The sequence below is a fragment of the Sceloporus undulatus genome, chromosome 3, assembly GCF_019175285.1.
Source record: "Sceloporus undulatus isolate JIND9_A2432 ecotype Alabama chromosome 3, SceUnd_v1.1, whole genome shotgun sequence".
Lineage (NCBI taxonomy): Eukaryota > Metazoa > Chordata > Lepidosauria > Squamata > Phrynosomatidae > Sceloporus > Sceloporus undulatus.
This window is the reverse complement of record NC_056524.1, coordinates 79,231,450-79,251,014: the sequence shown is the minus strand read 5'-3', so window position 1 is coordinate 79,251,014 and position 19,565 is coordinate 79,231,450. Positions and strand designations below refer to the sequence as shown.

The 19,565-nt window shown below is 37.7% G+C and overlaps 1 protein-coding gene across 13 annotated transcripts in view; it reads right to left on the bottom strand.

Annotated features, from left to right (window-relative positions):
* The window catches only part of DMD (dystrophin), a 1,477,396-nt gene that overhangs the window by 884,498 nt on the left and 573,333 nt on the right, over positions 1–19,565 (bottom strand). For 8 of the 13 annotated variants that reach the window (XM_042458881.1, XM_042458877.1, XM_042458883.1 and 5 more), the window contains exons 9-11: positions 19,178–19,312; positions 5,275–5,466; positions 4,840–5,021 (exon numbers count right to left, since the gene is read on the bottom strand). In XM_042458881.1, the coding sequence (XP_042314815.1) occupies positions 4,840–5,021; positions 5,275–5,466; positions 19,178–19,312 (509 nt within the window). The remainder of the gene's footprint in view (positions 1–4,839; positions 5,022–5,274; positions 5,467–19,177; positions 19,313–19,565) is intronic. The other 5 variants (XM_042458882.1, XM_042458878.1, XM_042458886.1 and 2 more) reach the window with 3 other exon arrangements.

The following is a 19,565-nucleotide window of genomic DNA, read 5'->3' as shown; positions in this document are numbered from 1 at the left end:
GATTGCTGCCAGCACTGGCTTCTTGTATCCTGACACCTTGTTGCCTTGACTTTTGGACCTTGGAATGAACTGGACTCTTGCTACCTTCTGGCTGCCCTGACCCTGGACTGGACTGACTACTCTGACTTCTGTTCCCCTGACTTTGGCTTTAAGATTGCTCTCTAACGCTCACTCCTTGCAAGGTTTCTAGACTGCTTCCAGTTGCTTTGTTAGTTGCCTTGCTAAGCCATCCTTATCGGTGTTGTTTATGTGTGCTGGCCACAGTCCAGGACACCTTATTTCTCCTCACCTTCCCATTTGGGCCCTCTGTTCTGGTAGTCAAGGTCGGCTGTTCCAGCCCAGGATTTCCTCTGCCCCATCTCGGATTTGCCCCTTTTCACTCGCTGCCCCTCATTCCTGGAACCTTCTTCTCCTGTGAGTAATTCTTGGAATTGTTCCCTATTTTAGATGTGGTATGTTTATGGACAAGCGTGTTGGCCAACTCTGTGGTTTGTTTCTGGTGTGACAACATGGCAGTTGTTCAAGTAGTAAATTCATTGATTTCCAAATCACCCAGGGTTATGAGATTAATCTGTACATTCATTTTGCATTTTTTGACACATAACATTCTCTTCACAGCATGTTGATAACTATTCATTGCTAGGTGCAATCACAGGGGGAAGCATTTATCTTCATGTAGGGTTGGATTTACACACAAGTTAAATGCATAATAGTTCTGGATTATGAAACAATGGTTCTATGCACCAAATATTAGTACCATGGGTTATATGGTACCTTCAAATATATTTTTAAAATAATTTCAACTTCGCATAGCTATTACACTTTCTTGGGGAGGGGGTCTAACAAGAATGATAGGGAAAGTAGAATGCAGCTGAGAAGAACACCACAAGCCAGATGGATAGACTCAAATTACAGAGGTCACAGTCCTGAATTTACAGGACCCAAGCCGAGCAGTTGAAAACAGGGGGTCTTGGAGATTTTTTACCCACAGAGCTGCCAGGAAATATGGGAGATTTGAGGGCAGCTGACAACAACAACAATGAGGCCTCTTAAACCTGACATATTTTAGGATTTCAGCAGATCCTATTCCAGCATGTGCCTTTGTGACCTCCTTACAGTCAACTATTTGAAACCTGAATGCTGGAGCATTCCTATTTACAAAATAAAAGATACTTCATTCCATCGAAAGAACTCATTTTATATTATGAAGCTTTCAATATATTTAATTCACTGAGCTCCCCAACACATGCCTCTTTCCTTAATATATGGTTCCTTACTTTGTAAGCTGGCTGCATTTTTCATCAACTCTCGGAATTCAGAAATGACTTAAATACAGTACCTTTGACTGGAAATACTAAAATTAGTATGGATTTCATTTTTTAAAGAAATCCCACAAATGAAAAGTTTTCTTAACAAAAGGTAAGGAGAGATCGGTAAATTGGTGCTTTCAAGCAGAGAAAAAAGTAGCACACCCACTTCAAATGATGCAATCAATCTTAACTGTACACAAATCCAGTTACTTTTAAAAAGAAACTAACAAATATATGACTAATTTTTACAGTGCCTATGTGAGCCCTATTAATTTAGCTCTACCACGAAGCATAATTATATGCCATAAATCTCCTAATAATTTAAAGCATTTAATAGTGGCTTATCATTCCACTCTTCTAGGTCGTTTTTCTGACAGACTTCCTTGTAACATACTGTACAAAAGTGGACAAAGTTCAATTGCACTAGACATAGGCTTAATCATATTTTTTATGTGCCCAAGGTTAACTGTTTTCCCAGAATTTACCACTGTCATCAAATTATGGATGCAGCACCCTTCTCATTTGTACATTACCCTGCATAAGGTGAAAAGAAGGGGAAAAAGGAACAAGACAATTTAAGGAATACATGAAAAATGATTCAAGATTTCACTGATTCTTAAAGACATGAATTGGGCATTTGAAAACTGTGGATCTTTCATATCTCTCTTCAATGAAATCTCAGAGGAAATGACAACTCTTCATCCTCCTAAGATTCCTTTAATTTAAGAATAAAAGATAATGCAATATCTATAATGCATTCCAATGCTTAATTCACTTCCTTCACCCCTTGTTCCTTCTTTACTGCCATGATAGTTTCTACCCATAAAAATGTATACATGACCTAAGGAGTCATGCCAAAATTTGACATCTCACTTTCTTTAGGCTGCTGACACATTTCTATTTTTAGGAGAAAACTACATGCTTTGTATATGAACAGACCCAGCTTCAACCCCTGTTATCTCTTACTAGAACTGGGAAAGATGTCTTTGAGGGATGCAATTCTTGACTCCCTGGGTTTCCTCAATCAGAAGAAACCTCTGACCTCTCCCAATGTGGGCTAAACATCTACAAGCAGTCCGTACCATACAGCATCAAGCCACACCATCCTATTATTACTTTTTTGTTTTCCTCCAATGCATGTGCAACAACCATGTGAAACATGTTACATATGCAACAATCACACAAACACACCACCTGTAACTGACAATTACATCCCTCATCCCTCCCAGCTGGCATCCCATCTGATGCCCTGCTTGACCGTGTGATGGGCCACACAGTCATACAAACAATACACTGTTCGTGCACCCAGTGACACATTGGCAAAGCACAATCATGCAGGCTCACCAATACATACCCCCTTCCCCCTTTATCCCATGGCCCCCTGTTGGACTGCCTAATTTATAAAATGTTTTTATTTCATCATTTTCATTATTGGCAACTTGCTGTATTTGTTATAATTCCACTACATGGGGTGTGTGACAGATCAATGGTATGACTGGTCAATGGTGGAGCTGGCCACTTGTGTGCCTGTATGCTCAACAAAAGAATTAAAAAAAAAACCTATGGCGAGCAATGGCAACAGCAGCTGCTTCTCACAAGGCCAAGAGTACATGCTCCAGAATTGTAAGCCGCCCCTGCCCTTTCACATTCCCACACTTGTGCTGTGCTGTTTATATGCCGGTATGATGATGCACACTTTCTGCATCAGAGCAGAGCAAATGGACATTATTTTGCTCTGGTTTTTCACCCCAGAGCACGACTTCATCCTGGTTTCCCATCATTTCTGGCTCATGAGTTGTATGAACAGGTAGGCCTCAAGTTGGGTTTAAGCCACTTCTTTTTGCTAGTGCAGACATCCTATACATTTCTTCCCAAAGGTATTTACAAGAATATTTTTCTTCTTGCTATGAGAATGACTACACAGATTATGAGGCTGCCCTGACTTACCAGGGCTGGCCTGGTTGCTGTTAGGGGAGGGAGATGGCTCTCCTGGGTCTTTGCAGGCCTGCCTGGGCTCCCAGCATACTTTGCTGGGTCCGGATGGGACCGCCATTGGCCAAGTTTTGGCGGCTGGGGTGGGCCCCACCCCAGCGCTGGGAGACTACATCTCCCAGTGTGACTTGGGGGCAGATGTGCCCACTAATTGGATGCCACGGGTCCCCGGAAGGATCTGATTGGCTTCAGGGCCAGGAGAAGTGGTGCCTCCTTCCTTCTTCTGGCCCTGATTGGTTATCAGGCCTATAAAAGGCCACATGGCATCCTGTCGGGGCACCATTTTCAGACCTCATGCTTTGGGGCCAACCCTAACCCTGTTATGCTTGGTTATAATAAGGTTGTGTCCTTTCCTCCAAATCTGTGTTATAGTTTTATTGGCAACTTCCCTCCACAGCAATCAAAGGCTATTTTCAATTTGTGACTTATTCTGCACAAAATTTGCATGTGGTTGTTTTGCATTTCTGCACAGAAAACTGCAGGTTCTGCCTAGAAAATAATGTTTCAATACTAAAATACCAATTCCTGCAGAGAAGATGCAGTTTTCTATGCAGAAAATACTGTTTTCTATACAAAACAACTATATGAACTTTTGCATGGAATAAGTCCAAAACAGTGAAGATTATGGCTAGTCCAGGATTCTTTTTTATCAGGGTTTCTCAATAATAATAATAATAATAATAATAATAATAATAATAATAATAATAATAATCCTTTTTCCTGATATTTTCAAATATTATTTCCATCCCAAATACCTTTCTAAAATCTATAGCTAGTCCATCTAATGAATATGCTGGGCTAGGTTTATATACAGCCAAACTCAATAAAAGATAGCTCATGTTTTCTAGGAGTTTAATACTACTACTGTGAAATGGCCCATGGATGATTACTTTGGAAAAATAGTCTCACTACTTTCTAAGGATTTACCTCATAGATGCTGTGAACTTAAATGGCTGTTATGTGTGAATAAAAGATGAATTGTATTATAACATACACTCCCTATATTATTTCAACAATTATTTTTATTGTAAATTATTTCAGTTTCATTTTTAAAAAACTATAGTTTTCTTCATCTATTCTTGTTTCATTAATAAAAATATAAATCATACTCACATGATGAGCTTTGTGCAGAACTAGTACTTGTATTTCTACTGACAAAAAAGCTCACATCTGCATAGTATTGGCTTTGTTAAATCAGAAGATTATAGCATCCATATCAACACTGTAAAATGCCCTCTCTCTTTTGCGCATCACTCTGACTGTTATGAAACTATAATTCTGTTTTATTGTATTGAATAGAACAGTATGATAGTGAACCAGCCAAGTAAAGGTTGTTTAAAGGAGGGAAGTCTTTTAATACTAGTTTACAGATCACTTGCTCTGTCCTATTCCTATTCTTTTGCAATCAATTCCAATTCTCATGAAATTTCAATAAAAAGGATAAAAAATACAGCATAGCATTTGTCTCAAGGATCTTACTGAAACAAATAATTTGTATCAAGTACACAGTTGCTTCCTCAAATTCATATTTACTCACTTGTTCTGTTTTTCCATACTTGTAACCCTGAGATTTTCCCATCGTGAATTAAGAAGATTCATTTGTTCTTGTATTTCATTTTCTTCATCTTCTGAAAGCTTTCCAAATGACAGAAGTTGGCTGCCTACTTGCAAAACATCACCAACACGTCCTTGGTGAGCTGTTAATTCCATCATGAAGCCCTTTCAAAACAATTTTTTTAACAAAGATTATCACTAAATACTTTATAATTTACAAATTCCATTAAACATTTAAACTTTTACTGAATAAAATATTTTAAAAGAATTTTAGGAACTTAATTCAACCATTTGGCATGGGACAACAACATATTATATTAAGCAATCAAACAGACTCAAAATACCAGTCAAATTTCAAGCTTTCGACCTTTATCCCCTATACAGATATAAGAACAGCAATTAGCAGATGGTGAAGTACCTCATGGGTGTGAAACTGTTCTTTAACTTCTTCTACATCAGTGGATATATCTCCTTGTGCTTGTAGTGAATCTTCAGCAGAGAGAAGCCATGAGAGTACTTCTTCTAATGCAGTTTGATAGCTTTCCAGATCTACTTCTGTATGCGTAGGTGAAGTAGCAAACAGCTTCTCTTCATGGCCTTCCAAGAGCTGCTAAACAGAAAATAACAGTTTTGGCCTTGATGCAACTAATTTGCACTAATTCCCCCCCCCTTACATTTTTACATGGAATGCAGTGGTGTTAATTCCACAGAATAGCTTTGACATCAAAATCCTTATGAATGTGTTGGTATAGTATAACGCAGAGACTATTCTCTGTAAAATCACTGAACAAAAGGACTAGGAAGAAAGCATTGTTAAATATGAAATAAACAGTCATTCTTCATGCAGATCCAGTTATAACTGCCATCAAAAGTCTGTACTAACATCTAGTTTTCACAGATTATGTAAAACTCTATTCCTTATTTTTTTTGTTCTAATTATCTTGTCCAAGTGATTATATTATATGTGCATGCAAACAAAGCTACAGAAATGCAATGTGAAACAACTCTCTGTGTGCACGCAGACACATGCACATGCACACAATTGTGGGTTAAAATTATTAACCCCTACACATTTTAGTTCCAATTTACTATGGCCATCACTATTTTAGAGGACATTGCAGCAAATGTGTTGAGCTGCAAATGGTACAAAGGCTCTGCTATTAGAACTGCATGGCTATATTCTTTTCTTAAAACTAATCTGTAGTTATGCCACACTCCTTAGAGGTGAATATATCAGTTATTGCACATGAGAAACACTGGAGAATACCTGAGGGAAGTAAAACATCAAGTGAATCTCATGAAACGTTGAGTTACAGACAGAAATTGAACAATCACTCCATAACCTCCCCACCTCTGTTTGGAGCCTCTGGACATTTCTCCACATCCCACAAGAAAAATGGCATCTTAAGAAGCCTCTGAGAAGTAGTTGTAATAAATAAAATAATAATGGCCTTGATTTACTGATAATTCATTTCAATTGTGTTTGTGTGTTTACAAAAACTGATTTGAACTTTCAGTCACTTCTACATTTTATACTCACCCACTTCTGACTGTCAGTGCAAGTTCTGGGAAGTCCCTAGACTCACCAAAGTAGTCTAAGGCCTGGTACATACCGCCAGGAAGTGTGCCCTGCCGGCAATAGTAGGGCTCGGGAGCACACACCAACCGCCCGCTCCCGAGCCCTACTACGTGCAAGCAGTGCCACTATTGTGCGGCACCGCCCACACGGGGTGTGTGTTGATGAAGTGTGAGCATCTTAGCACCCACACATCTATTCCAGGAAGCAGCATCATAAGGGCTGCAACACAGCTCTGACGATGTTGCAAAAAGTAGCTGCTCTAGGTGGCTCCATTCTTGCTGCACAGCGGTGCCTCACCATTTAGTTTCTGTGGCAATGCTACACAGCAAAAAGGGGCGGTGTTTTCCATCCATCTGTACTGCCCCTAACATAGAATTAGAGCCTCAGTTGGATGTGGAGGGGAGAAGCTAAACACTTACTTCACACTTTACTTCTCCATACAAGTAGTGTTGTCAGGTTTTCAGAACAGAAAAAAAAATACAGTAGAACATGCAGACTTGATAGTCAGGAAGCAGCTTTAAACAAGTTTGTGCTCAATGTAAATACAAAACTATAGATTTCAGTCAACTTAGAAATGTATTTCTCTGTGAAATTAACATATTGTCCACATTCATAAATTACACGATGCACACATTTTTTATCGTTATAAACGTCCATCTTTGATTAGATCATTTATGGAATGGGGGAGGAGAACCCTCCATAACAGGAGGGGGATACAGAAGAGGCTCTTACATATGGTGATCATTTGTCCAATGAAGGAAGATTTTAAAATGCAGTCACTATTAATCAGTCAAGACTGTAAGAAATACCTCTTGTTGCTGTTGTGAACCTTCATGTTGTTTCTGATGTATAGCAACAACAAAAATAAAGCAAACCTATCATGGGTATTGATTAGCAAGATTTATTCAGATGTGCTTTGCCTTTTTGCCTTCCTCTGAGGCTGAGAGACTTTGATTTTCCCAAGGTGATTCAGTGGATTTTCACAGTTGAGCAAGGATTTGAATGTTGGTCTCCAGAGTTGTAGCCCAGTGCTTAAACAGCTACATCACACTAACCTCTACATTACACATTTTCTCTGTTTAATTTCTCTACCACAAGTAGATAAAGTATAAGGAGTCATAAGGGGATTAATTGACACATCCCCTCCCTTTTTTCAGAGAACTACATAAACTGTTTTTTACAAGTGCAGCAATACATAGACCCTCAGATAAAGTGCTCTTGATCTGTAAGAGTCCTGCTTTTCATAAATAAAACTAAAAGAGAAAAAAAGTTAATTTGATGTAGCAAGGCACAAAGGGGAGTAACGTAGAAATGGAAAGATGAGAACAAGCAAAAGCAGAGCAGTTTCTTCCTAACTGCAATGATTAGGGGAAAGATGTACAAACTGCTAATTGTGTGATTGTGTCTGTGCCTTCAAGTTGCTTGTAGACCTATGAAGACCCCATGAATTATATAGGGTTTTCATAAGCAAGGAATATTCAGAGGTGATTTTGCCAATTCCTTCCTTTGAAATATCCCACAGCATCTGTTATTCATAGATGGATTTTCTTCCAAGTACTAAACAGGGCTGACCCTGCTTAGATTCCAAGATCAGTCAGGATGTGGTGGTTTCAGGATATTTAGGCCTAGGTTGCTATATACTGAGTTTATTTTTACAGCAAGAAATCTGAGGCATTAGAGCTGTAGGTCTCCTCAGATAATAAGATTAATGACAACTTAGGAGAAAGCAAACAAATGTTTGTAAGTATGTCATGTTTTGTTTAGAAAGCAAAATGAGATGGGTGGGATCAGTTGAACTAATTTAATCCAAAACAGAAGGAAGTAAATTCAAACTTATTCCATAGACTCAAGAACAGTCTTCATGACAGTTAGCTTGCCATCCAAATGATTTCAATACCCAGCATGAGAAGCTTAATTTTTTATTAATAAAGTTTATTGAATTAAAAACATACACACATAACATATGTACAAAATAACAGACAGTACATTAATGAATGTACATTTTATAGCAGCATGGTAATCAACACTCTCCTTCTGTTATTTCCCAGAATTTGGTATTCAGAGGCATGAGGTATCTGAACCTGATCATCATACAACACCATCATGATGATTACTTGTAGATAACTTTATCTTTAAGAAACTTTCCTAATTCCTTTATAAAACCATTTAAATTTCTAGCCATCACCATTTCCTCTAAGCCAATTCAATAGTTTAACTATGAGCTATGAAAACAAGCCTTTCCTTCTGACTCTTCCACCATTCTTCATGGGAAACCTTCACATTCTAGTTTTTCTAAGATCTACCTATCTGCATCATGAATACTTTTATATGTTCCATATATTGTAAGCTCCAGTTGTAGAGGCTACTCCATCCCCTGATCATGTTTACTATTTTTCTCAGCACCTTTTCCAGTTCTAAAAATATACACCCAGATGCAGAAACTGGAACTCCATTCAGTCTTTCAAATGTAGCCACAGTTTGTACAAAGCAAACTATGGTCCAAAATACACTGTAGAAATAATCCAGTTTGAGACAACTTTAACTGCCCTGACTGAGTGCTAGGGAATCCTGGGAACTGTAGTTTAGTGTGACACCAGAGCTCTGACAGAGAAGGCTAAATGTCTCACAAAACTACAGTTCACAGAATTCCCTTGCATTGAGCCAAAGCAGTTAAAGTCATCTCAAACTGGATTATTTCTGCAATGTGTTTTAGACCTCTATTTTCTACAAACTGTTTTATTTTTCCTAAGATTTCTAGGAAGAAACTATCTTTGATCTGTTGTTCTTATTTGGCTTCAAGTTGTTTCTGACTTACGGCAGAATCTATCATGGAGTTTTTTGGGGTTTTTTGGCAAGTTTCTTCACAGGGGTTTGCCATTGCCATCCTCTGAAGCTGAGAAGGAGTGACTTGAATGAGGTTACCCAATGGGTTTACATGACCAAGCTGGAATTTGAACCCTTGTCTCCAGTCTCAGTGCAACACTCAAACCAATACACCATGCTGGCTCATAAAATAAGCAGTTTTATTTTCCCAGATTCGTAACAGGGAAACCAGAAAAAGATAACAGGAACAGCATACCTGCAGTACAAACAAGTACCGTAGTAACTTGGACAGAATTTCTATAGGCCAAAAGAATCTTAATGGATTTTTGTAAAACAGAAAGCCAGATTCATGTGATTGATTCAGCTGCACAGGTACCACATAAGCATCAGCTAAACCAGCATCCAATTTAAGGGAGAAGAAACTCAGCCTCTAGGTTTTAAAGTCCTTTTTATTTGTACATTTTGCAGGTCAGGAAATATTATATTAAAGACATGGTATGAAGAACTTTCAAGTGTCTCAATGTAACCTGCTGTTCTTCTTGAACCCCGAAGCCCCTTGTATGGTGTTCCAAGAATACAAATGTGTGGTGCATGTATAGAGGTATCCAAGTGGAACCCATCATAGCAAGGACAGTACCTGTCCTTCAGTATTATCACTGATATTCTTTCAGGAAATCAAGACTACTCAGTTGCTAGTCCACAACAGAAAACAGGTAGAAAAGTATGTCCAAAACTACAGAGTAATTTTGAAGTTATTATTTAGTCTCAGGTTAATGCACCTTCATTCAAGAACACAAAATGCAATGAGAGCCAAGGCTTACTTGTGGATAAGGAGGTCAAATAGAGCATTAGAACTAACAATGCCAGAATAAATTGAGAGGTTAATAAATCTGTAAAACTGCAATTTGGTTTTGAGCACATTGACTTAAGACAATCAATTGCACTTGCATCAATTGTAGCTTTATTTCCACTGACAAGGTGCATACTAATCCATTTACTGTTAGTAATTTATTCTGTTATGAGTTCTCAATAAAATAAGAGAGGCATGGCATTAAGTGAAATTGAATGTATCCAAAATGTATAACCTAGAGCTATTTGCTTAGAGAACAGGATTGGATTTACATAGGATGGAGCATTCTCTTCCTATTTATTTTAAGGACTCTTTCAAGCAACATTTATTGACCCTTCTATTATCTTTGAAGTGAAGAAATGCAATGGTTGAAATAAGAATCTCTTGCTTCTAAACAATTGCATGGTAAGGCTGATTTACTGTCAGCACCTTTAGCATCTACAGTTAAGGCAAGGCTGAAGGGTCAAGAGCAGAATACTGTAAACCTATTTAAAATAAAGCTAAAATGCAGTAGTGAGTTCTGGGATGATGGATCTCAAAGTTTTTAAAAAAACATTTTGATAACCTTTTCTAACTTGTATGTTTGAAGAACATTTCAAAAGTTAAATGTCTGTTTAAGCCCTTGTTATTTAGGTGGCAAATTCTGTGCCCTACTAACATTTTCTCCCAGCACTGCAATGAATCTGGATAAACTCTTATAAATATCTTAAGTTAAAAATGTTGTACTCTTATCTAAGGGACTCATTTCCTCAACTGTCTGTTATAGACAGAAGCAGAGTGCTGTATTATGTTTTTGCATCTGGATCCAGGATTCCATAACTGCCTCTTCATCTCCAAAATGATTTCTATGGATCAGGGCATTCACCATGCTTCTACAAGACTTCATGACTGTCATGGCAGGTTTCACATACAAAGTGCAAGTGGTAGTGGAAACTGGCATCTAAAAGAAGGTGGAGGGAGGTTGCATTGTTGCCAATAACACAGGAAGGATGGAATGGATCCACCATCCCACTGACATGTGAGCCCCAGCTGCTAATGTTCAGGGTGAGACTTGTTTCTAAGACACTTTGTGTAACAGCAGATTCAACTTTCATCATTATGTGTTTGTATGCTTTCATACATAACATGTCTATGTATAATTGTGAAACCTGGACAATGAAGAAAGCAGACAAGAATAGTATCAATTCCTTTGAAATCTGGTGCTGGCAAAGAGTTTTGAAGATATACTATGGACAGCTAAACAGACAAATAAATGGGCCCTAGAGCAAATCAAGCCTGAACTCTCCTTAGAAGCCAAGGTGAAAAACTGAAACTGTCTTACTTTAGTCATATCATAAGAAGACACCACTTATTATGGATCCAGGATTCCATAACTGCCCCCTGCTGAAATAAAAGCAGTAGGAAAAGATGAAGCCCACATTCCAGATGAATAGACTGAATGCAATTGTATTTTGTACAAAGGAAGAGCCAAAATGGAGGAGGCTTCACTTTGTTGGATATGAAGGGAACAAATATGGGTTTTTGATGGACAATGGCAAAGTAATGTTCTCTAGAAGTGCAAATTTTGGAAAATATTGTGATTGGGAGAAAATCCATTGTAACCAGGATGTGTTTATCCCACAGGACATTATGCCACAAAATTGCAGAAATGCCTAATGCTGAAGAAGATATAGAGCCGGGCACATCACAAGACACTGTCTCATGTCACATACACAAACACCTTCGCAAAACATTCCCATGCCCATATTTGTACCAAAGCAAAGATTTGTTGTGGAACTAGTAGTGCAGAGTAGTAGTGAGGATAGTGAAAATGTGTCAGAAGGGCAAGGGTGATCATTCCTAAAAGGACTCACAGTGTCAGAAGAGAACCAGATAGGTTTGTGATTCAAGAGGCCATGGTTTGCACTGTAGTGGCTGAAGAACTTGAACGTTTCCAGGACCTGTTGAGATTTCCTCAAGATGAACAAGAAAGTGGAATCAGGCTATGGACTCTGAGTTTGAGTTACTTGTAGAAAGGAAGGTTTTTGAAGTGGTGGATAGGCCAGTAGATCTCAAGGCTGTAGGATGCAAGTGGGTGTACAGGAAAAATGAAATGCCAGATGGTATTCAGTACAAAGCTAGACTTGGTGCCAAAGGTTTATCACAGAAGAGATTTGAGAGTTATGACATGACTTTTTCTCCAACAGCCAAGCCTGAGACCTTGAGGATGGTGTTGGCAAAGTCAACAAAAAGGAACCTTGAGGTGAGGCATTTTGATTTTGAGGCAGCATACCTAAATGTGTGTTTGGAGACAACTGTGTTCATGGAACAAGCTCCTGGGTATGCCTGTGCTGGTAACAACAAGGTATACAGGTTGAAGAAGGCCCTGTATGGACTGAAGCAGAATTTTAGATGCTGGATTAGGTGTATACATGATGAGCTTGTCAAACATGGATTCCAACGGAGTATGGCTAAAGCATGTGTGTATACCAAGGGTAGTATCATTATAGTGATCTATGTTGATGATCTTTATGTGGTTGCAAGTAGTTTGGATGAAATGAGGCATGTGCAGGAGGAGTTAGTAAGAAAATTCAAACTGAAGGGTTTGAGCAGTTTGAATAATTACCTAAGAATTGAAGTGGAGAGAACCCAGGATGGGGAGATTCTGTTGTGTCAAAAAAAGAAGGCTGACAGGATTGTGGAAATTCAGAAATCAAAGCTGTGTGGCTTTGAGCACCACAGAAGGTGAATTTGCTGCACTCTCAGAGATGGTTAGAGAAGTTAAATGGATCAGGCAGCTATTGGGGGAATCTTGGTGAATCATGCCATATACTAATAGTGATCAATGAGGACTCACAAGCCTGCATTGTGATGGCAGAAGCAGAACATTTCAAAAGCAGAACAAAATACATTGGGGTAAGGTACCAGAATGTGCATGAGTTAATATAGGGTGGAATCCTAAAACTGCAATACTGTGTGTCTGAGGAAAACACTGCAGATTTACTCACAAAGGCATTACCTGTACAAAGTCATGAGAGATTAACAGTAGACTGGGCCTTGGGCTAAAGAATTGTACTTGTGACTATATGAGTAAAAATGTATTCTGATATAGTTTGTTTATCCTGCATGGCAACTAAGATATTTTGGAGGGGATTGACAGTATATTTTTGCCCCAAGCCGTGTAAAATGTCTCAGTGCATGCAACGGGTTAAAGATGAAATGCTGACTCAGAAAAAGCTGATGCAATATGAGCATGCAGATGATTCATAGCAGTTTCAAATTGCATGGTCACTGTGGCTACATGACAGGAAGCTGATGAAATATTAGCAGGCAGTTGGATCAGGATCCTAGCTATGTTTATGTATATAAGGATGAATGCTCCAGTAGACAGTGTGGTGGTGTAGATGTCGGTTGATGTTGGAGCCTTATGCTGGTTTGTGTAAATATTGCTGTATTATGACTGTAAATACTTGCTGCAACTAAGATTAAAAGCCTCTTCAGAAGAACCTCAGCAGTTGTGAACTACTTCCAGACTCTGCAGTGATGTTTGTCTTCATGGTTGGCAGTCTTCTGCGTGTGGACTCAGTTTTTCCCCAATACTAACAGTCTCATCCACAGGGTCACCTTGAGTTGAGGCTGGCTCAAAGGCAATTAACATACACACTACTCATTCTCAAACTTTATTGATATAGTTTATGGTGGGAGATCAAGAAAACATTCTACATATGGCCAGAGTCAATGGCAACATTTCTGATTAAAAATACCATTGATTTAGTGGCTGCTCTTGAAAGCCAGTCACTTAATGTCTTCATTTTAGTGGATCAGTGTCCTCTCCCTGAAGTAAACATATCAGTCTTAACCAACTTTTAACATTACTATTTTATAAAGTTTAACCTATATGGTGCTTGAACAGTGATTAAACACAGCACGGAATGGTGGTGGTGGTGTTTTTGTATGTGTGTTTTTGTGTGAAATAAAATAACAAGAGTTAGAGATCAGTGACAAAGTTGAATTGAGCATGTGAGAGGAGATCTCACATTTCACCCTTTCCTAACGTGAAAGCTTCCAAAGATGTTGGGCCCTCAATATGCCTAGAACACAAATATATCATGGATTTTGTAATCCCTCTGGAAAAAATACAGGTTGACCAATTACAACTGTAAAAGAAACAAAAAAGATACACTTTTGAATGGAGTCATTAGTGACAACTCCTATGCCATTATTTGTATATACACTGGTGCCTCGGGATACGAAATGATCGGGTTACGAAATTTCCGGGATACGAAAAAGTTGGATTGGCAAAAACTGTTTCGGGTTACGAAATATTTTTCGGGTTACGAAATTCATTTCGGCGCGAAATTCAAATGCTGCAAAGTGCAGCTATAGGCTTTCCAGTGCTAACGGAAAGCCTTTTCGGGTTACGAAATTTTCGGGTTACGAAAGGAATGCCGGAACAAATTAATTTCGTAACCCGAGGCACCAGTGTACTCCATTTTGCTTTGAAAGTTATCAACTTATGCAGTGAATTAAGCAACCTAATTCAATGTACTGATAAAATTTAATTATTGATGTTAATGATAATAATCTTCCCATTTCTATAATTTAATATTATGAAATCAATTCTCTCCATTCTTGAGAGTGGGCCATGAATTGGCCAAATAAATTAAGGACAGCCAAATATTTATGCACACATCCACACCACATGGCAACTATGTTCTGTTAATATGCTGATTTTATCCCTACCACTGTCAGTTGTGGAACAACTTATTTCATATGATCAGTTCTCCTAAGTAATTCCAAGTTATATTCTGAGATCATACATTGAATTCCTAACAGCAAAGAGACATCCTGAAACAGCTGAATGTCATTGCTTTTAGTGATATGACCTACTCCAGCAAAACTCTCTAATTAGAATTTTCTTCTTCAATTAGTATTATTCCAGTATAACCCCTCCATGTGTTATAGACAATGAAGACACTACATAATTGAGCTAACATTATCTATATTTAAATTATGGAGCTGTTAAATAGAACAAATAAGTACATTAATCTTCTTAGGGAAAGTGTACTAAATTAAAAGTAGCAATAAAAATTAAAACATATTTAATAATTGCTAACCCCTTTTGAAAGTATTATTTCTGGCCCTTTTCTATGGGATCAATAAATGATATGAATATTTAATACTGTATATATATATAATTCACGCTACAGCTCATATAAAACATGATTTTTGGATGTGTGTGTGTGTGGAGGGGGGAACCCTCACATGTATTTCTCCATGGAACAATTCTTTCTCAGTGGCAGTGATTATTTACCTTTGCATAACATGATGAAATAATCAAGAATTTACATTCCTATTCTCTTCATTGTACAGTGTGAGGTAGTGACTTTTTATTTTTGTTAGTCTGGGAGAATATTTGCATATTCTTGTGATTTAGTTTTGTGCATTTTCTTAAATTTACAGAATCAAAAAAATTATACCTGTTGCCTTGTAGGAGCACTGGATGGATTGTCTTTGAGATCATTCAGCATGTCTTGTTGTATTTGCTATGTGTGTATGGTTAAGTTCACAAAGACAAAAAAATAAAAATAAAAAATACTCTAGCCATTCTTGACTAGGGTCTTAGCAATGGTATGAAATTTTTCATACACATTCTCAGTTAAATTCAAAGAGCTGAGTATGACCCTAATCAATCTGCCACAAGAATAATTAATGGGTCAAAAGTCCTCAAGACCATGTGCTTGAAATTTGAAGGAAGCAGGATGCAAAATCGCACCTTGGATGGTGTGGTTACTCCTGAATACTTTTGTGATGCATCTTTTTTGTGACTGCCATTTATATTTCTCAGTGTTATTTTGTCTCCACTTTGCTCTGCTGCAAATTATAGAAATGGCTCCTACAACAGGCTAACAAAAATAGGGCCATTTGTCGGAGAAATAATTTCCCCCATGTATCTGCCTGAGATGTCTGTTCAACTTCAGCAGTACTCCCTCAGCTCTCTGTACTGTTAGATATTCTGTATGATAGTCTGGATACCAGAGAGAGGGACTTTTCAGGTATGATTAAGCCCAGCTCCAACACAGCCTGCCTTTGGGAAAATGTATTTCTGTGGACTTGTTAGAGCTGTATTGTTGGTTAGGATCACATTATGGGTCCTTGCTTCCATTGTCCTCTTATAGTATTGACTGTGGAGAATGGTGCAATTTTCCAAAAGGAGGAAGTGAAAACATTGCTTACCAGCTCTCCATGGCTTTGGTGGTGCTTTAAAAGAATTGGCTCAATTGGCTTTACTAAACTCATGGAACAATGGTTGGGTTCTTTCTGAATGCCAACTGGCACTTAATTGGAAATAATTGGTATTTATTGGTAGGTAATCCTTGATGAGCACCCAGAGACAGCTTTTGGTGAAAAAGGATTTTCTGGACCTGTCATTTTGATCCCAGGATATAGGGATGGGAAAGGGGAAAATCTTTGGTGCTGGATTTTGACTGGCCTTCTTCTTTAGGGCTCAGGGAGAGATCAGCATGTATAGTGGGAAGGTTGTCGTCAAAGTGTTTTTGGGCTTGACCTCAGGATCTGGGTTGTTCATTTTTGACTTCTGAAAAGATAGCAGACATACATCTGCTTCAGCTGACACTGCACTATTCTCACTTACCACAGATCAAAGTAAAATAATAATAAAGCGGTCTTTAGCCTGCCTATTCATTTTTGTTTCTGTATCATTTTTCTGTGCAGGTGAGAAATTGCTGTTGACATTTTAGTATGGTTTTCCTTTTCATGCCTTTGTTTTAATATGATTTCATTTTGCTAAAGTGCTATTATAGCATTATTTTCTCATTATCATTACGACTGCTTTTTATAGCAATACAGGGTAGAAGCAATTGATAATATTTTTAGAGCTGACCTGTAAGAACCTCTTTACTTCCATGGCACATGTTCCAATTTGAATATCATGATGCATCTATATCAGAATTTGAGAGGTGCAGGAAAAATTCACTACACTGTTGGACATATTTCAAACAATCAACAGCATGGAGTGACTCTTTTGGTTGTGATGTAGCAGCCTTTGATGGGCATTGTTAGGTTTAAAAGAGCTTCACCTTTTTCCATTGCAGCTGTTTTCATATCTGCTCCCAAAACTGTTTCTACTTTCTAGCAAGCCCCAGACACTTAATGGAAAATTTCAAGTCAGAACTTTCAGCACAGTATTAATAATGATTATACTAAGTCTATAACCTCATATGAATTAAATCTGTGGAGAGCCAGCCAGAGATCCTATACAATATAATGTAATGGACTTTTAAAAAAGAGAGGGAGGGATTTCATATAATGTATTCAATCCATATCTTACATTGGAAATGTCAACCAAATAAGCACTGGTTACCACTGAAAAAAGGTTTTATTTTAAATTTAAAACAAATTCTGTAGGGTTTTACTTTATAATGATTAATATTTCATTGGATTTTATATGATAGAGTATTCAGAGCACAAATTATTTATATGAGTCATACATGCCATTTACCTTTGTATTTTGCAACATACACAGAAGTTTTGAAAAAAAATTAATATTTAAATACATTTAAATTAAACTTTAATTAAAAAAATAGGTGACAAGGTTACACAGAAAAGTACTCAAGTCAACACTTTTCTATTAAGAAAACAAACTACAATACAATGATTTCACATGAAATCATTTTCTGCAAATGTAACTCTACATGCTGATATTAACTTTTTACCATTACTGGGGGGGGGGGGGAATGGGAAGTGTTAATGGTTAACAACATAAGAAAATAATTGTCAGCAGGGCTGCTAAAACCCATTTAGCTATCTTGATTTATTCTAACAATTTCTTATTTTGTTTTCTTTCTGTTGTTGATTTTTTTTTAGTGAATTCTATTCATTTTGATCTCTCAAGCTGATCATAAATAACTATTCAGTAGGATAAGTGGATGCTGCAACATACATCAGTTTAACATGAAGTGATGATGCTTACTTTTTATAAACAAAAATTATAAAGATGATTTGACTAATTTGAATGTACTCTAGTTATTTGTTTCTTGATTACAGATAAATGTTCAGTATGGACAGGGAACATATGAACAAGAATCCCGCTCTAGTATCAGGTTAGGAAGACATTTACTGAGAGGAGGGCTTACCAGTAATGGAAAGAAATAGATATCTTCAGTCCTTTTATTTTACTTTATTTTATTCCTCTCTCCCTCCTAGGACCACTAGTTATCTGACACCCCCCCCCCCCAACACACACACATTTTAGGACTTTCTTTGAAAGTTTTGGAAAGAGACAGAAGGGTACACAAAATGCTGTGACTCTTTATAATTTATTTGTTTGTTTGGCTATTGCTGCTGCTAATAGAAAGGATTTTAAAGGCTCTTTTCACAGGGGTGAAAATTTACTGTTGCTGACCATTTTGTTTCAACAGGATGTCTTAAAAAGTTAAAAATATTCTTGACACACTAACACACTTATACACAGACAGATACCAAGCTATATTAAGGACTAAGAAGTATACTTTATGTATCTCAAAACGCCATGTCACACGTGAGACATACTTTTTCTGAAATTTATTTCAGTTTCAAAAAAGTTTTCCATTAGGTTTGCATTAGGGAAAGCTGTTTGAGAAACCCAGGTTAAAGTTCACCTGTGTGTGTATATATGGAGGATACTTGTCTAGCTCCCTAGACAGAGGCCTATGGTTATAACTATCTTATTGTTAACTAATATTTGAGTTAAATCATATTTGGAAAACCAAACCAAATCAACCTACCTACCTACCCCCCTCTCATTCTCTCTCTCTCTCTCCCCCACTATCCCCCCCTCTCTATATATACATATTTACAATACTTGCCTAATGTATTAAAATGTTATAAAAAGTAAGTGTGGCTTATTTTTACAGAGAAGAGTAAGACATAAAGAAGAAAAAATGACTGAGACTAAGAACAAAGCAACGCAAAACTGAAAATTAAAATGGACACAAGCAAACACGAACTTTCAAAGTGCACATATTTTCCACAGCAGGCACAAGCGTATTAGTAATAAAATATCCACATCAAACAGTAATGTTGACAGACCTGTGGAGGGAACATCTTCCCTTTTGGGTCAGGGGACATGACATAAGCAGCTTGTGTGTACGCATAGCTTTTGAAGCGAGGTTTAGATGGAGGTGAAGGGGTGCGCACATGGCCCTGTGCTACACTGACTTTGATCTAAGGAGAAGAAATTAGGAAGAAAAGCAGACATACACTAATGAGTGTGTGGAATATGATGGATAGGAAGCATTCTTTTCAAGGGGGAATAGTAGCAATTTAGCACTTCCTCTATATATAAAATGTCATTAAAGGAGACAAAAACTATGTAGAACATAGGGAGTTGCTTTCATTAACATGACACCCTTTCATGAGGAGTAGAAAGGCTCCTTGAAGTGCCAGATAATTATCCCTGGCATGACATCCCCAATCA